This window comes from Aptenodytes patagonicus, chromosome 19 (genome assembly GCF_965638725.1).
Source record: "Aptenodytes patagonicus chromosome 19, bAptPat1.pri.cur, whole genome shotgun sequence".
Lineage (NCBI taxonomy): Eukaryota > Metazoa > Chordata > Aves > Sphenisciformes > Spheniscidae > Aptenodytes > Aptenodytes patagonicus.
The window spans coordinates 7853542-7873556 of NC_134967.1; the positions used below are offsets into that span (position 1 = coordinate 7853542).

The window sequence follows — 20015 nt, forward strand, 5'->3', positions numbered from 1 at the left end:
TTTTTGATTACAGGATTTGATGTATCTTTTGGTCAATACATAGCAGTTGATCATATATTTGATAAAGGACACAATACATCTCAGTTCTGGCTAATAATAAAGAAGTTGGCAGCTGTATATTTTCTTGGGGACAAAGCAGCAAGACCCCTATGATACTAAGGAGCTCATACATTTACAATATTTGCAGCTAAATCACTTTTTTCATAGTGAGAGGTTTTTTCTTATAGTTAAAAAAAGGCATGCAATAATGCTCAATCAATGAAGAGCTCATGAAAATGAGATGTAAAATAACAGAACTATCATTCAGTTGCATTGCAGAGGACTACAAAAGTCAGGATTTCTGGGTTCTACTGCCAAGGTCTGTGATCCCTTGTATTTAACCAAGTTTCTGTTTCTCCATCTGTAGAACTACAAAACCATCCTTACAGGGAGATTAACAACTTCAGAGAGATAAGTTATCATGGGGTTATCAAGACCTTACTGGTTATCACCTCAGCTGATTCACAGTAATCACCCATGTATGCACTAAGCAGGTGGTAAAATGCTAGGTAATTCAACTGATCTCATTTATCCTTCCTTCAGTTCATTAGAGAAAGGCCTGAAAGAGCCACTGTGATAACTGGGTCACGTATAACGCAGCTGCATCAAACCTGGGATTTCATAGTGAACTAGTGGATCTTGGTGTGAAATTTTGGCTGTAACTTCAAGGAATAGAATGTCTGAGATTCTTTAATGAAGACTGAGGAAAAGTGCCAAATGCTGCTGTTATAAACTGCTAATACTATTCAAACAAAATTACTGCATTGTAAGAAAATGTGAAGGAAATAAAGTTCATCTCCAAAGGAGCAAAGAAGATGATGATCTTCAGATCAGACGTATTCTGAAGGTAAAATTCAAGATATTACAAGTTATGGAATGCCACGGGCATGCCTTGAAATGTTACATCTGCATCTCCAAAGCTGATTTCTACCCTAAGAGGCTCTTGAGGGAGTTCAGCTTAAGGTGCTTTATCTGCTTTTACTTTGAATTTTTCTATTCACTTCAACAACGGACATCTAAGATAAGGCCTAGTTATGGATTTTGATTCAGTGATGTGAATTAACTCTAGCCCTACCCTTTACAGATACCATCAACTTCTGATCCACATGCAAAGGCACTGGACTTAAGTTAGGAAGCTTTTAGAGGATTCCTACCTTATTCTTCAAGTGAAAATTTCTTCATGCAGTGAATACATGGACATTAACGTATATGAGCAGATAAGTACATCAGCGTAATTTTCCTAATGAAAATTTCTCTGTTGCTTGCAATCATTAGATAAATTTGCACAAAAAACAGTTAAGATTTTAAGTTGATAAATAATTATTTTGAAAACTGGTTGTTTGAAGCTGGTAGATTCTCTATCACTTTGACAAGAGTTACTTGGCTGTCCTCATGTAACAAAGGTACTTCGTGAACGAGAATTGCATGAAACAATCTCAAGATGTTATTAGAGATATGATTTAAATAATTTACTATATTATTTGGTCAAAATTCTTCAAAACAAACAGACCCCCAAACATACATTAAAAAACAGAACTGTTAAAAATTTTTAATCTGTATCTCAAATCTCTACAGAGAATATGTCTTTTCTTCTTCTAAAATGTTAATAGTAAGATGATGACCACGACATGGATCTCCAAGTCAATTATTTTCTTGGCTATTAGAAGACTATAATTTTCAAAACTGAAGCCCCATTCCTGCATGAAAAACCTTACAAGGGAGACTGGGATGCAAAGACTGAATCCAACCTTCCACTGCATTCAATGGGAAAAATTCCATTGACTTCAGTGCCTTGGATAAGAGCCCTGGCTGTGGGGTTTGATCCTTTTTACTTGCTGGTGACTTTGAAAGAATCTTTGTTCTTGGTTTTGGTTTTCTCTGGAAAAATTCAAGAGTTTGAAGGCAGGTGGGAGAGTCTGGCCCAAGAATAGGGGCATGGTCACTTCACGGACCATAAGCACATACTGGCCTGAAAAAGATAAGGGAAAGTTGGGAATTAAACATTTCAAATGGGGAAAGAATAAAGCAAAACCTCCCCCAAACAAAACAGTTTCAGTACACAAACAGGGAGAAGTGACAGGAAAAAATTTACAATCATAAGAAGTATTTAAAACAAAGTATGAAAAAAATTATACAATTCCAATGCCAAATGCTGTTATGTCTGCTAAATCACAAATAGAAGACAACTGTAATCATTGAGTAGCCAGCATGACAATTTGTGCTACCAATTAGGACTATCCTTTATTATCATATACAATAATCTCCCAAAACAACATACAGTTAAAATAGCAAAGACACCTCAATGGTAATTTAAACAGTGATTTATGATAATATAGGATTTTAATAATGGCTGGTGTATCTGTAGGATACTTTCTATCAAAAGCTCTCAGGTAATAAAATAAACAATAGGCCAAGTCCCATAAGCATGTATAAATGTACTCTCCTTTATGCATACAAACAGCATTAATAGCTCCTATGGGACTATTCATATATTTAAAATTGGATGAGTACCAATATATACACAACTCCCATGAAAAGCTGCCATGACTGTGCAAGACTAACACCAACAGGCCACCAATCCACTACAAGATTTGTAATAATAAGAAAAGTAGTGAATAGAGAAAGTTCAACTGAGGACTCTTATGAAAATGGCCCTAGAATCTGTAGTCTCCTTGCATACCAGATGTATGAGTTCAAAATCTTCTAGAAAATAATGACAGCCTTCAAAACACTGACAAATAGATGAGGAGACAATCATTGTTCTGCCTTAGCAGATGGAAGGCTAAACTCAAATAATAGAAATGCATGGTGGTTGTGTAGTGTAAAGAGCCATAGCTGGAAAGTCTGAAAATCAAAGTAGATATTACACAGTGGAAATAATTTTAAAGGAATACCGCTTTCCCCCACAGAATGAGACTGAAAAACAAGAAATAGTGCAACATGTCTGAAAGAAATATTTTTAAGATACTACATACATTGCACTGACACTAGAAAAAAAATCCTAACTTACAGATCGATCAATCTCTGACCTCTGTAAGTCTCTTCACATGCAAATCTTCAATGAGACTTCAGCTTGCAGCTTTTGGTGCTAGTTCTGAATTATGAACAGAAAAGGCATTTCTTATAGGAACCTATGAATCTGTAGGGTGCCAAATAAACAATCTAACATCTCCTAAAACTCAACATCTCCTGCCTGTATTATGTGTTTCTTTGCTTTACTCTGTGCATGTAAAAAGGATCAAAATATAGGGTATTTACCATGCACCTTATGGAAATATCTGCTAGCTGCTCTATTTCTGGTGTATTACATTATCCAGACAATAGCCTTTTAAAATATCTGTACGCTATGTACAGTATAGATCTTGAACTACCATATATTCTGTATATTCCAGAGAGATAAACAGAAGCGCAGATTGTTTTTTCTCCAGTAATTTTTTTAGAGATAACATAGTCATTTAACTTTTTAACCTGAACTGCTTCTAATTACAGGGTTGTTGGTTTTTTTTGTTTGCTTGTGTATGTGTTTATGGGGTTTTTTAAGAGTGTAAAAGCTCCTATAACTGGTAAGCAGACCAACAAAAAGAAACTAGGATTCTTCAGATTAGACAGAAACGTTTTAAACCCTTAAAGGAGTAAAACTGAGTGGAATTCACGAATTCATGACTATAGCTCCTTAGAGTAATCAATTCCAATCACTATTAATAATATAACTTTCCTTTCAAAGAATTACTTTCACCTTATAAAGTCAAAGCTTGTAACCTCCTTAATCTTTAATAGAGCCTGCAACAATTACTATAAGGCATAGAGGATCTACAAGTTGGAAGCCCTGTGTGATTATCTCTTTTTCCAACAGACTCTTTTGACGATCATAAATAACAGTACAATTACCATAAAAATTAACAGTACTACAGTTAAAGAAAATCATTATGTAAAGGTTTATGAATTTTGCAGCCACTAATAGACATAAGTTAATGAGCCATAGGCTTTCCAGAATATGATATCAGATATTTTTCCACCAATGAAACCTTCAGAGTTCCAAATCCTTCAGAGGTCACCAACTTCAAAAATAGAATAGAAAGTTACTGTTTAATACTAATGTGAGTAAAAATGAAAGCGAAGTGTTATAGCAAGTATCACGCATGGCAATTTGAACAGTCTAATAAAACAAGATAAGGAAATCTACCTTGTCAACAACTTGGAATGAAGAAAGACAAAACTAGAATATTGAAGATGAGCAAGATGCATTTTGAATACTCTGCATATTTTAAATTCACATGTACGCAGATTCATAGCTTTAAGCTAGAAGGGAAAGTTAGGATCAGGGCTTATAGACACCAAGTAATGGAGAGAAATTTATCATGCCCCTTGGAAATATGTTCCCAAAAAGGTTATTGTAAAGAATGTGCATTTTGACAACAGCAAATAAAGCTGATCTTCCATTCCATTACTCTTATGCTGTATGCCTGGGATGCTTCAAGCTCACAGTAACAAAAATATCAAGAAAGCATGGCTCCTACAATAACAATGGCCTTTGTTTTTGTCAGTCATGTTTTTAAAGAAATGGCAAATATCTGAGTTTTTAAAATGACTAATAAAACTCACTACAGCACAAGGAACAAGTATACATCATCCATTTTAAGGAAATAAAAGGGTTTTTTTTTAATCTTTTCCCTCCAGTCAGGAGATAATAATATTTCCCTTTGGACAGCAACAGCCAATTTCTTGACTTAAACAAGTAGGTACAACCTCACTAGCATAATTCAGTGACATCATTTGATGTGAACTGATGATCTGGACCCAGTGGATAGCACGTTGCACTGCTTCTCCTGTTCCTCTGTAGCCTTAAGAACATGCATTTATTCACACTTTCTCATGCTATTGCCACATATTTATTTTCAAAGTAAACTTCAATGAAAGCTTCCTTCCATATGTGACTTTGCTTTTTGGTGTCATAAGAGCAGAAGACTGAAGGCTCCCACAATCTTGTTTATAATCATGCACAAGATAAATATAATGGTTTTAGAGAATATCAGAAACAACAGAATACTAATTAAAAGTAGCACCCAAAATTGTCAAGATACATGACATATTAGACACTTAATCAAGACACTAAAGATAAATGTTTTGAAAGAAAAAGTTCTAGGAACATTTGACTGGTTTTCTTTACTAATCCTAGAAATAATTTAAGAATTGACATAATCTTCATGATCAATACGTTCAGTCCTGAAGTTATACTATAAACCAGCTTCTACAGCTTTTCAGTTGATTAATATGATAATACAGACAGGGGAAAAAAAAAATCTTTACCTTGTAATGTCTTCAAATTCTTTATGAGGTGCTGATCATTTTGTAGCTTGTATTCTTTGGATGTCATGTGAGATCTAAAGATTAGAATAAATATATTGTTACTACCAATAGTGATGCTTACTTACATGTTGATGAGAGCTTGTTGTTATAAGCTCATAAGACAGTTCAAGACTCTTCCTCCTGTAAGATGTTTTGTACTGTTCACTTTAATGTGAAATACTTGGCCCCTTTCAAAACAATATAATAACAAGCTTCAGATCCTTTAGGCTGGATTTTCAAAAGCATTCAGTATCCTGAAGCCATGTTGCCTTCTTTGCCAAAATAAGCTAAATATTACCAATTGATGTAACAGTTTAAAAGGTGTAAACGTATTTGTGAGATAAAAAAAATTATACTTTGAAAATTATAAAGGAAGCGCCTAACAAGTACTACCTGAGTCACAGTCGCAATCACGTTACACTATAGACTACAAAGCCACTTACATTAAAATAGTGTACAGATTATTCACATTTTATAGTATACATGTTGATACTTTAGTGTATGAAACTCCTTGTACATGAGAAAGCTTAAAATATATTGAAAAAAGCTAGTATTTAAATAGTTATCCTTGTATTTCGTAAAAATAAACACTTCTCACTACTGATGAGCAATGAAAATGAAAAAGGTTCTCTCTTCTTCTTCCATCATTTATTCACTTCTTTCCTACTTCAAAGTTATTAGGACATTCATAACAAAGCACACAACAACAAGATTATTAGGAAGATATTTAATTGTGTGCTTATGTCCCATGAAAAATAGACTGATCTAGTGACACTACAATTGTACTTTGTGGGAAGCTGGATTTAAAGGAGATTACGTGCTTTTTATTTTACCAGCACTTCAACATCATCTTTGAAAAACTCTTGGCAATTAAAAGATTTTGATCCGAGAGGAGAAAGCCTCAAGACTGTTCTATAACACGTGATATGAGATAGTATAGGAATGGTATTTTAAAAAAAACATAAATCAATTGGAGATCCACTATTGAATACAGGTGGTGAGTAAGAATCACATACAAGTAAACATAAAAAGGTTTCTACAGCCTAGTTACCTTAGAATTACAATTACAAAAAATCAGATACCGCATCTTAAACATACTTACATATTCAAATTTTACATGTACATTTTTTAAATGGTAAAACACTAAAGACAAAAGATAAAAATGGCTTCACTTTAAAGGGGCCGGGGGGGGGAGATGATACATCCCAAGAGTCAAGTTAAAGATTCAGAAGTCAGGGCTAGGAGGGAAAAGGAAGATAATTAATTTAGCATGAAGCATAACTAAAGCCTGTCAGTCTGCCAACTTTAAGAGAAATAAAAAGGTTTACAAGGATCCTGAGAGTTTTTACAGAACCTCTAGGGTTTTGAAAAAATAAATCCAGAACAAGAAAAGAGTTCTGAAGTACTCTGCATAAACAGATTTTAAAGACACTGATTAGACTGTGAGAATAATGGTATGGAAAGATTCCTCTAGTTCAAAATTAGACTGTTTTCTGGTGTTATGTTTGCCCTCCTTTATCATCACCGACTGCATCATCAGTAGAGCTGTCTTTTTTCACAGGTGCATCGCCCTGTCAGAAGCCGGGGAGGATGTGCTTATGGTCGACCCAAACATATCAGTACCATTTTGAATAATATGGATAAGCCTATGTTTGGCATTAAATGTACAGGCACTGCACAACACATACACAGTTATTCTTCTAAGATGAACCACATGTTCATGCTTAAATACCAATTTTGATTGCCTTTGAACTGAGTAATTTCTGTGTTTTGGAGTGTCAATATTCATGGCTTAATGTAAGACAACTAAGCAAATAAAAATCTTCGTAAGCCTTGGCCACTCTTTTTATGGGAGGGGGGGTAGCGCAGGGGGGAAGAAAGGGGTAGCTTCACATCATTTTCTTCTACTTTAATTTTTTTTCCTCGTATTGTTTTTTTGCAGTAAGAATATATAGCGAGGTCCTTTGAATTGCATAAAAACAGGAGTCAAACTGCAAAACCTGCACCTATGTGAAAAATTTTAATTCCATATCATCATCACTTTTTACTTCAAACTAAGATGTAACCTTGTACTTCATTGCTCAGACAATGTTAACTGTAGGAGAATCACAGAAAGGAACCAAGTTCATTTAAGACATAAAGCAATTTTGAATTGCATTGATTACAGTGATCAGTCTATCACTTTAATGTCATCTCAGCTGACATTTATTAAAAAGACATACATGTGACAACCCATTGATCCTTAACACTGTAGCTGAGATAAAAAGTCTATTTGCAAAGGAAAATTACTTCTTTAATTAGAAATGGAGTATCATTTTCTCTTTTCTTTGTTAGAACTTCAGCAGCCACGGATGAAATATATCATGGGAGGGGTTGTAGAATCTGCCATCTAGTTTGATTTAAAAGTCTTCATAGTTAATCATTCAAAGTTGTACAAATGAGCACTTGAGACGGGAAAGAAAACAGGTATATTCCACCTGTATGAAGGCATTCCAACTCACTACTGCTTAGGAAAGGTCTCAAAAGGGAGTGCTTTACTTCCTGGTGGACTCTGCCATAAGACTGAAGTTCAGGGGACAGGGTCACTACTGCTTAAAGTCCCTCTCTACACATGGAGTAAAGCAGCAAACAAAAATGGTTCCACAGACATTCTGTAAGATTTTCAATGAGTTAACTATGGCTAGGCATATACCTCTCCTAACGACAAACTACTGAATACAAGTATTTGCTGAAAAAGAATCCAGCAAATATTTGCCAAAGAATATACTGTAGAAATGACTGACTCTTGCCAGTCATTTAATGTATATGGAAAAAATAAATCTCTGTCTACCAAAAGATATTCCACAAGCAGATGAAATGATAAATGTGTCCGACACACTGTGAAGGACATGCTGTTCTATAAATTCCAGGAGGATTCCTTGTCGGTGAACAGAATTTTGAAGCCAAGTAATTTAATCTGTGGACCTATAAAATCCTATTTTTAACATTGTTTTCTCTTTGTACAAATCCAAAATTACGTATTTGGAAAACCTTACCTTTCATACACTGTCTCTTTTAGCTCTAGGGATAGCCAGTCTGATTCTCCATTAAGAGGTGAATCTCTCTATCAATTGAATTGCCTTTTTTTTTATAAACTGTATTAATGGTTTCCTATCAATCTCTCTCAGGAATGCAGGGGCATCTCCACACTCTACAGACATGCATTCTACCACTCCTTCTACTGTTCTGTCAGTATCATGACCTTTGGGAAACAAAGACAATGGTAAGTTTGCATGACTCATTACAAACTGCTATTCTGTTTTCAACTTTGGCAGCTATCTTAGTGCTGCACTACTAGTTTTATTTTGTACACTACTTGAAAAGCATGTAACTCAGCAGATACGGGTTTAATTTCTCTGAGTTTTCAGGATGAAAAATCATGAACTAATACTACGGTGGAGTACACAAGTAAATCTACACACTCTTGTGGAAGTAGACTTTTTACATCAAGTGGAATTAATTCTGGATAATTAACTCATATTCCATTTTCCCCATCAATTAAAATCAGAAAAATTCAATGCCCTGCTGATTTTTTAGCTGAATACCGAGTATATATGGTAAAAGATGTCCAGACTGAATGATTATTGACAACAAAGGTCTTCAGGACCTTGAATTATTTAGATTCTTTTGTGCAGTATGTAACATTCAGGATTTATTTAAATTGCTGCCTACCAATAAACTACCAGTAATTCTTCATCTACTCATAAAAACAACTTAATTGGACTGCTATTAGATATTTAATTGCCTTCACAATGTTTGTACAGTATTTGCCTATAAAGCTTTAGATAATATTGCCTTAATTCATCTGAGTAAACTATCAATTCCCTTACAACAATAGACAAAAATCTGCATTCCTGTTTTAACTTTCCCCAGGGCACGAATGAAAACTTTCAGGTGGCAGATCTTTATTTTGCTATAAACTCTCATTATGGCAAGGCAAGTTGTCACAGATGATGACTACTGAAACATTTAAGTGTGTATCTCCAGCCATTACACAGGGAACAGGAGCTGTGCAAAAATTCCCTGTACAAGCTCTGAAAATTTAGCTCTCAAACATCTAGAAATGCAGAATTGATTGGCTGTGATTATTCTTCATAGCAAATAATTTTCATCTTTAACTAGACTCAACTGGTGAAATACTCAGCTGTTATCAACCAGTAAAAGTAATTTCAGTATGACTATGGCTATTTTACAGAAGATACAAATTTGGCCCAAAGTTTGTAGTTCTCTTTGAAATAGCTCTGTATGAACACATACAAGTGTAAATTGATAATTTATCTGTTGCAGGGTAAGGAAAGGAACCAGCACATACAGAATTTGGGGTTTAATCTCTAAAACTGGGCAGGAAGATCTGAATTGGGATACTAGAATCACGATTATTCAGCTGAAGCAGAGAATCTGGGCTCCCAAGGTTAGGTTGAGATTAAGGAGAATTCCTGGTCTTAATATGTGTTACTGTTTAAGTGGTATTTTGACACAGAGCTATGTATTTACAAATATAAATAAAGAGCCTAAATTAGCAAATTCTATGTAAAGATATCACTTTATGTCTAGAACTTGATGAAATGATTCCAAATACTTTAGAAGTATGAAAAAGTTTCTATTCAGGATGGTGGAACGATTTGAGTTGAGTGATTTTTGTATTATTAGTTTACAAAAGGTAAATTATGTATAGGAGACTAGGACCATAGAATATAACAACAGAGACAGAGAGTCTCAGTATCCAGAACTACTGCTCTGAATACAGGATACAGTTGCTGTATAGAAAGAATGACTTATATGAAAAAAAATTAATGGATGGAATTCATATCTGCTCCAATTCCAGAATTTAGTGTAGGATGATGCTAATATCATCTAATAATATCAGGATCAAAGATGAGTGGAATAAAACTTCCAATTTTAGATGCTCTTTATCTGCAGGTGTGAATGTATAATGAATTCTCGCCACTGGCTCCCTATTATAAATCCAATGATTTTGTACTCTATGACAGCAGTTTCTACAATTTTCTTTTGGCACAACCTGCTTGGAATATATGACAAAACAGCAGGGTGCCAAAACGTTTTTCTAAATGATCTACTTTGCAAGACAGCTTCCAAGTGTGACCCTGATGAATCTTATCATTACTCTTGGAATAGAATAAACATGAAAGAAAGAACCCACATATCATTTACTTAAGCGGGCATTTCTTTGTTTCTTTTACATACTACTTCACATCCATGCCAAAGTATTCATTCCAACATACAAAGCATTTTAAACCCAGGTTAAATAAAAAAAACATTATTGGGTAGGATAGAATCGCACTATGCCTATTTTTGAATCCTGTTGTCTCAGACACGTGTAATGGATCATTTGATGTCATTTCAACTACCATGTTAGCTCTAGTCAACTGAATTGCTCTTCCTATCCATTCCTTGTATGGAACTCTCTAAATTAGGCGGCAGAGTTTTTCCAGTGGACAAACCCATCCTCTGGCAGACTACAAGGGTCAGGATTTGACAAGATTCAAGCTACAGGATAAGGCTGGATGACTCTATACTTTAATTGAATATCAGATCATTTTAATGGTACAGAGAAGCATTTCACTGCAATTTGTAGCGATGGTTCAGTATTTACTTTAATTGGGAAGAAGTGTTTATGTGCAAAAGCTACATCAAAAATGGGGAGGGGATCATTATACATCTTGAAAAATATAGCTCTGAATTAAGGTAGATTCCAGTTGCAACCCAAATTTCCAAAGGCTTCTAATTTTTTCATCTTAGCATGACATGCCTTGCTGCAAACACCAAGAAACAGACAATGAGGATTAGTAGAATGCATTAAGGAAGGTTGCTGAGGTATACATATGCAAGGAAGAGTGAGCATAAAGAGAGTTAACTGTAGTTTGTTCCCTCCTCCTTTCTCAGTCTAGGAACCCTTCCATATGCTGTGTTCTATTTATTATTTCTGCATTGCATCAGGAGGGAAATATTCACGCTGAGCCACAGGGATTAAAGACTGAAGCTCTAGAGAAGTCAGATCACATCCGTCATATCCAGCTGTTTTCAATTCCAACACCTCACACCTGCTTTTATTTATTATTCCTGGGCTAGACAAGACAGGGCTCATTTTTCAATCTTTAAAAGCTTTCTTAAGAAAGACACAAATCAATCTATTCCTTTCCCTTTGCCCCTGCAATAGCCCACCAAAACAACATGAAGACAAACTACTGACATGGTGAAGATCTGACCTAATGGGAAGCCACCCAAATCCTGAGGCTGGACAGCTCCCTCATATCTCCCAGCATGGTGACAACATTGCAAAATGGAACAGGAACACCATCAACTACAAAAATTTGCTGTTAGCATAGACTCTTAACCCCATTTACTCCCACAGATTTCAATTGCCTTGTTGTTAATTTACATTGGAAATGGACTCAAGAGGTTTGGGTGGCAATGAATTCACAAACTAATTCATGTACTATATGCAGCGGGATCTCCACTTTTACCTATTTCAAGCTACTGTTCCACAGAGCCTGTTCATTGGCAGTCCAGCTGAATTGCTTTCCCATTCTCTATTAGGAGATCACACTGCCTCAGCATTTGATAGTCCTTTTTTAATCAAGTAATTTTTCCAGACAGGGACTCATAAGTCATTCTTTTTGCAATCTTCTCTCATGTCACAGGCTAGTTTTACATTAGGATCTTCCTAATTAACTGCTCAACAGTAATTATTCAGTCACATTTAAAATGCAAACCAAATCTACCAGACCTCCTTGTACTTACTGCACAAACACTTTCCCATTTGCAGTTGTTCATCTCATATACCCAGCATACCAGGTTATTATTTGATGGAGCAAACTTGTATCTTGTTTGCAATTCATTCAGTTGTTATGGGGGGGACATTCTGCTTCTTCCCTTCTTTGCAACTTGATGATCAGGATATCCACAGTAGCTAGACTATCTGACTCACCAAGCATTATGCTTTAAATAAGCATGAGCTCCAGAAAACACAACGGAACATGGAGACATACAGGTGACAGTGGAAGCCAATGAGAAAACAGCTAGTTGCTTTTGAAAATTTTACCCTTGAATACATCTTGCTTTCTTGATAAGTGAAAATATGGATGGAACATGATGGAGGTGGCAGATGGAGTTGCAATACTGCTTAAACGTAAGCACAGAATACAGACATTTCTGTTCTACACTCCCGAATATAAACAAAACCTACTAAAATGATTTTCTGTATGTTTCCTGTACTACTGAAGATTTTCACTGCTCCCACCCTACCTCCCATAGGTCTGCTAAAGTCATACAAAGCAGTATTTTCAGGATCTAAGCTACTTTGTCTCTACAGCATGCCACCCCTGAAAATCTCACTTTAAGCAGATTTTCTTGCCACTTTGGAGACTGCCTCAGCAATTTGCATGACGCCACAGTGCCTGTCTGCATGAACTATAATGGTCAGTGAGCAGTCAGCCCGAATCCTGCAAAGGAACACTATGAAGATTCAACTGAAAGGAGGAACAAGGCAATTCCTTGTTGAGGACAAGAGTAGATCTATAAAATAAAGGATACTCCATAACAAGAACTACCATCAGTCTGAATTCAAAACCTAATTGATTCATTAAAATTTGGATAGCATGAAATAAAACATACCTATAGTTGCCATAATACTGATGTGCTGTAAATGCTATCCAGTTTTTGGAAGAGTAATGTACACTTACTAGACAGACATCAAGGCAATTGCCCATAATACAACGTTACAAAAAAATAGATTGTATGGTTTGCAGTAGCATCAAGTCTCTATTCAAGTGTAAAAAAATTAATTGACTCCATCTGTATTGGCCTAATGACTGATTAAATGACTAATCACGGAAGTCTTAATTAAAATCATTTTTCTGTACAGAAGAGGATGGAGGGAGGAAGGCAATCATTAATGTGTTATAATGTATGTCAGATTCCATTTGTGCCATTTACTAACAGCCATCAAATGAGTAATTATGCACAAGGTCATTCTGTAAACTTTCTGCATACATCAGACTGATTGGATTAGGGCTTGGTGCTTGGCTAGGTTCTGCATGTGCCTGCTTTTTTCCAATCACAAAACAGGTAATTAATATTGCTCAGAATAAATAATAAAGGAAGCTGACATTTCCTCTTCCATCTTCGTACCAGCCAACCCAGCCAAAGATTCATATACAACTTTCATACGTTGTTGGGTAAAGTCCCATACCTCATACATTAAATCAAGCCCATCCTCCTCAGCTATTCAATATTCTTCATGAATTGACAGGGATCTCCGTCACACAGTGAAATTCTGTAATATGCAAGGAATTTTTCCTGCATGAATAAAATGAGCAGGCAATTAAAAGAATCCTTTTCAAGTAAAGCAAGGTGGCAGTATAAAACTTAAAATAAGTTTTATTTGCCAGCCACCTGACTACCCAGATGCATGCATACCTTTGCTATGGAAAAATAACAAGCTGCTTCTACCTCAACAGCTGAGACTAATCTATTTAAAACAACGTATTAAAATGAGTAATGGAATAAAAAAGTGCATCTTGAGATTAGATAAACCAACTTTCCACTTGCATGTAATTCATATGTAGGACCTACACTTTTTGATGAAACGCATATAAAATGTTAAAGTGCAAAGTATAAATTGTAACACAGAAAATATTTTGTTTGCTGACTGCTGTCCTGAAGTTTCTAGAAAATCTTATTTGCAGCCACAGTAAGTCTGTCATATCACTAGCTGCAACAATCTTGCATATCCCAGATGACAATACACTATCTCATGTATAAAACAAAGTTTTTTATAAAACTAAAATTAAATATGTCTTAACAGGGAAAAAAAAGTTGGCATAGCCCTGTCACTATTATAAACAAACGTCCAATTCTGTAAACATTACTTTCCTTCAAAATCCTGAATTCAAATGTGCAGCACTGATGTGAGTTACAGTTGCAGAATTAGGTGCCAAGTAAGTTCCAGTTCTTCTAAAATAACTGAATCAACTTTTAGTACTGAATAAGTTTCTGCAATTACTGTTGCCTCTTTTTCCTAAACAGAAGTATTCTGACCAACAATCCTGATAAAAAAAGATCTCTGCAGTGACACTGAAAATGGACATCCTCCTGTGAACATACAATGTGTTGCTTTAAAGCATACCCAATTGATTAAAAATAGCACTCAGAATATGGACGGAGAAGCTAAAGGGACAAAAAAAAGATGAAAAGAATCTTAAGTCATGACTATGTAACGTCCAATTACACTTTTGGCATGATTAAGTACTATCCCATCTAAACCATTCAAAGTCATTCAAGTCACAGAAAAATACATGTAAAACTACATCAGCCAGCTTCATCCAGATTTCACGTAAATACAAATTTCAGTTAGTTTGAATTAATTATGACACAAACTTGACCCTACTTACCACATAACTGAAGAAAACAAAAATATGTGACAACAAATCTCTGCTTGCAATGTCAGTGTCACATATGAAAGAAGTTCATTTTACTAATAAAGGAAATTGAATTGACTGATAGATTTAAAATTAAATTCAGCTATTCTATAAATGTAATTCAGAGTTTTAAGATGGCTCTCAAGGCTTAAAACCAGCAACCACTCAAATGTGCCACTCTCTGGGCTTCTAGAGAATTAATGAATCTTAGTTTCATCTTCATTTGAAGACACATACCTTTAAAACAACCACAAAATCTATCACCACCAAACCAGAACACTCCAAAATAAACATACATATGGCACAGTGAAGCTTTCATAACCTGAAGATATTTTTATGGAATAATTCAACACAATCTGCACTATTCTGCTAATGCAAATGAAAACTTGCACAACTACCTAAATTACAGGGTGGTGTGCCACTCTTAATCTTCATAGAAATGTAGGAGTTCCTGTTTCAATCATTTCTATTGTTTGAAATACACCAGATAATAATGGAGTGGCTGCCACTGTAGGCAGAGACTGACTTCTAGGTGAAGCTAATTAATGACTCAATGTATGACTTACTGTAGGTTTGAAGGAATTACTAGACAGTGGTGAAGATCGATGTGCGAGACAGCTGCAAGTACATTAAGTGACCTGTCTGAAACTTCAGCACTGTCTTTCTTCTACATACATTGATTATATAGGTTATTCCTGATCTTTGATTGTATAAAACATTTAAGACAAAGTCAAGCATTTCAAGTACCTCTCAAGTACCTGAAAAGGTAAATCCCCTTCTCAGCACACAAGTACATACCCTTCACATCATAGTATAAAAGTCCAACTAAGCTTGATGGAAAGACAGCCTTCTCCCTCTTTTTTAGTTCAAGTGTTTTTAAAAAAATATTAAGGTATCTTATGCCCAAAGACAGACCACAGAAGAGAGATGGCGTCCTATGTGAAGGCACCTCCAGCTATTCTAGATCCAGAAATCTGGGAATTTGCAACTCTCTAGGCCACATAATAGGATAAAGCAAAATAGGTTCAGACTAAGGGGCTGGAATGCAGCCAAGCAAAGCCATTTAAGGAAAACCACAACAAAACAAAAAAATGCAACAGTCTACACTAAATTCCCTGGTCACACTGCAAAAATGAGGGAGACAGTTGCTGGACGTGGTAAATGAAGCATTTTTGAAAGTACCTGAAATAGTTAGGGATTTCTATTATTAGGCAGTGCACACTGTCCTGTCTATTTCGACATAAACGTGACTTCTCATATTGGTTAAAGATGAAAAAATACCTTGTCTGCTACAGAGAAGCAATTGCAAATCAATGGGACCAACCTGAATAGACACTGGAATCACTATGCCTGCTCCTGCCAGCAAGTCCCATTATAATTATTTTATGCTTTGCTATTAGCTGAACTAGTGAAAAATGTGGAGAATTAGTCACCATGGCAGATTTGCTCAAGTCAGTATTTTAAAAAGCCTGTAACCTATTGTACAGTAAATAAATTAAAGCAAACATGGAAAAGTTACCAATAAGCAGGCTGTAGTAAAAGTCACTTTCATCACAACCCAAATAACGGGAAAGTTAAACAATACCTTTCTCTTAACTGTTGCAACTGTCATCCGTCTCAGAGGATATCTCCATACTCATTTTGTCACTTAAGAAATGCAAATTAGATATCCCCATTCTTCTATTTGTTTTGTACAGTGAGCACAATTTCTGCATGAACGTCCAACTGTATTTCCATCCTCTTTGTGTCACAGAAACCTCATTTACCAGTCATTCTTCTCCATATGAAAAGATCTATAATGAGGAGTCTTTCTGTCATTGCCCTGCTCCTCTGAGTCAGGAATTTTCATTTCCCCCTAATACTTGCTGCTGTAGCTGCAATTTCATTTACTGTCATCTCATACCACAGCCTTAATGCAAGCACATCTGTGGCTGGATCATGGAAAAGATTCAGTATTGCTTTCAGAGTTGCATATCGATTAAATGGTTATGAGAAACCCGAGTTTTTATTTACTATGTTCTCATATGGTACTTATAAAAAGGAAGGTTTATTTACTGTACTTGAAATGACAGTTTATTCTTCCAGATAGTCACCTAGCAAAAATATGAGAATACTGAACATAAAAAGTAGGACTAGGAGGTCTACTTGCATATGCATTCCCTCAGAAAACAACTGAAAAGTCAAAGTTATCGAAAAGCTAAAAAAATATTTTTAATTCACATCTAAACAGTACCATGAAAGAAACCTATTACTTTTTCTTTTTTTGAACAGCATTATTTTCTCAAAACGTTTCTACTGTTCTCTTCTTTTTAACACACATACAAAGCAACTTACACAGGCTGAACCAAATTTAGCTTTGGTGTGACTCCAGAAATCAGTTGTATCAGGATAGATCACCTCAATGTAAGAAAGCAGTAGATGTCATATTCTCTTTGTTGAAAGCTAGGGTTTCTGTAAACCAGTATCCCAACATTTACAAGTTCTCTTGCTTTCCAGGCTATTCAAAGCTACCTTGACTTTTTAAAAAGCCTCTTACCTTTACTTTAGTTGCCTGCCTGCCACACCTTTGCATCAGCAAAATTACAAAACGAGCATCTTCTCTTTTTCCAATTGGAATTAAAGGAATGGGATTTGAAAGTTTGTGACAAATATCTAAAGCAGATAACAGCTAAATGAACCATCATTACTTTTAAGTGTTCTAGTATGATAAAGGAGACCTAACACTTTTCCCAAGTTGGGCTTCTGCAGATGCTTTATTCTTCCCTATAACAGGGTAAGAGGATTTAAAAGTTCACCTATACCTTGACATTGGGCAAGGAAAGCTTACTCCAGTTAAGATTTTACAGACTGCAGTTAAGTTTGAGTTGCAGAGTTGGAAATGGATTTGTAACTTCTATTTGCAGCATTAAAAATCATTAGTTTACACAGAATGTCCCGATTTAAAAAAAAAAAACAAAAAACCAACAACCCACAACCAAAAAAACCACCCAAAACTTTCCTATAGTCAGTGTACAAAGTCAGTACTATTGGGGGGTTGAAATAGGAAGCTACCTGAAAAATGTCACAAAAGTTTTTATGAAACAAATCACAAATGTTTCAACAGCTAATTTGAATTCCGATAGGTAAAAGTAGAACAATATCTAGGCAATCTGCAATTGCACTGATGGAAGTTAGAAATAACTTTTCTCTTTTTAACCGATAAGGATGCAACTTCAGGTAGGATTTTGGATTACATCCTAATTCCTTTTTATGATAATGATAATTCTTCCTGGTTCCTGCATGAAGCAGTTTGCCATTTGTCCATCCACAACTGAAGATACACGTTCAAAGAGAATTTTGGTATTTCCATTTTAATTAAATATTGAGTCTATGAATCTCAACATGGAACATAATACGAAACTATAGAGTGTATGCAAAATAAAATACCTATACCTTCCTGAGCCTGTAATTATGAAACAGTGCAAGATAATTCTTTCCTATCAAGCAGAAAAATGCAATGCCAGTGTCGTTGTTTTCAAACAGTAAAAGCACAGAAAGCATGCCAATCATGCACTGAAAAATCTACAGCTGGCATTTACTTCTGATACATTAACACCACAAAGGGTCATAATATACTACTTTCTTCGCCTAATTCCATTCTAGACTTTCAGTAAACTCAAACTAGTGTCTTTTGTGGTTTTTTTTCCCTAGAGCAGGGATTTTCTGCGCTTAAATAAACTATAATTTTTATGTTGCCACGGTTGTTCAAATCACCCTTGCAAAACTTGAGTAACCTAGTAAGCAGAGGAGAAGTTTTTCTTTTCTATGTAATTCTTTTCTTTTTAACTGTCTATCTACATCATACGTAATGCAATTATGGAGGTTCATTTAAACAAACCAGCAAGGTTAGATATAATTACTCAGTGTAATCACAGCAACACAGAAATCAGAACAGACCGCAAAACTTAGCTGAAAGCCCAGGTAGTAGATCTGATGGCAATTTTAAAGGTGTAGTGAAACCTCTCACACCTACTTCGTTTGAAGGAGGGGAAAAGCGCTCTAATAAAACAAGAAAAGTGGTTAAAAAAAAACCCCAAACACCCAAAAAACCCAACACCAAACACTCTCCAAAATGAAGGACTGAGAAACATTGTTTTTACAAGCACAAGCCTGGGTTATAAGGAAGTAAAAGATATATTGGCATAAAATGTGAAAGGCAGTATTATATTACAGTGGTCAGCTAAAAAAAAAGGCAGGGCCATTTATCCAAGAGAGTAACACCATTTAGAAGTGGTGTATTGCAAAGAGATAAAAACTGCTTTCAGCAGACAGCATTCTCCAGCTGAGCAGTAGGAATACTGATTCACACATACCTGCTGTCTTCCATTTTCTCCTGTGAGACTGTCATCTTCTCAGCTTTCTCAGCAGATATCCTGCCACTTGGCTTTTTGCCTCCTTTCTACAGAAAAAAGAAAAAAAGTATTTCTGTAGTGCTTAAGGAAAGTGCCAAAAATGGTGTAATTTATGATGTGCTAGTGTTTTCCTTTGCATTCATAAGTTAAGAACAAATGCAAAATCATCAGCACTTGAATATGGTGGATTTTGATTTACATCTATTAAGATTCTTTTGTGATTTCCTATGATTTATTTCTGCAAACAAAATTGGATCCTGGTCACTAAATTATTAGCATCCCCTAGAGTAGCTCGAGCCAAACCATGAAAAAGATAAAAGCCAAAATGCACAACAACAGTCAAAAGAATTTGAAACCAGAAGTTGTATCAAATTGTCTGATCTGAAATTCTTACCTGCTCTTCCTTTTTAGAACTGAAATCTTACTGGGAGTGAAGTAAGTAGTTATCTTATCTACACCTGAACTTTAAGAATGGGCACATCTCACTTTCTCAGTTCAAACAATAGTACCTAGGCTTTTCCCTAGAATTTTCTCAACAGTTTCAAGCCTTCAGTTAGTAGATCAAGTTATTTTCTGGACTATTTTGTGGAATTTTTAAATGCCTACACCATTGTTTTCTTCATTTTAGTGTACTGTATCCATGCAAATACAGTATTTTACATTAAGGTTGGCATAGACAGAAGTTTAATAGCTTTTACTTTTCTTCTTTTTCCGAAATATTCTTCAGGATCCCACTGTAAGAAGTACTGCAAAGCCTGAG

The 20015-nt window shown here is 35.4% G+C and overlaps 1 protein-coding gene across 8 annotated transcripts in view; it reads right to left on the minus strand.

Moving 5' to 3' along the window:
* Positions 1 to 1445: 1445 nt before the first annotated feature.
* The window catches only part of MORN1 (MORN repeat containing 1), a 55581-nt gene continuing 37011 nt past the window's right edge, over positions 1446 to 20015 (minus strand). For 6 of the 8 annotated variants that reach the window (XM_076356260.1, XM_076356261.1, XM_076356258.1 and 3 more), the window contains 3 exons: positions 19217 to 19302; positions 5347 to 5420; positions 1446 to 2008 (listed from right to left, as the gene is read on the minus strand). In XM_076356260.1, the coding sequence (XP_076212375.1) occupies positions 1824 to 2008; positions 5347 to 5420; positions 19217 to 19302 (345 nt within the window). In that variant the 3' untranslated portion in view covers positions 1446 to 1823. Of the gene's footprint in view, positions 2009 to 3049; positions 3134 to 5346; positions 5421 to 18693; positions 18903 to 19216; positions 19303 to 20015 lie in introns of those variants that run through there. The other 2 variants (XR_012996848.1, XR_012996849.1) reach the window with 2 other exon arrangements.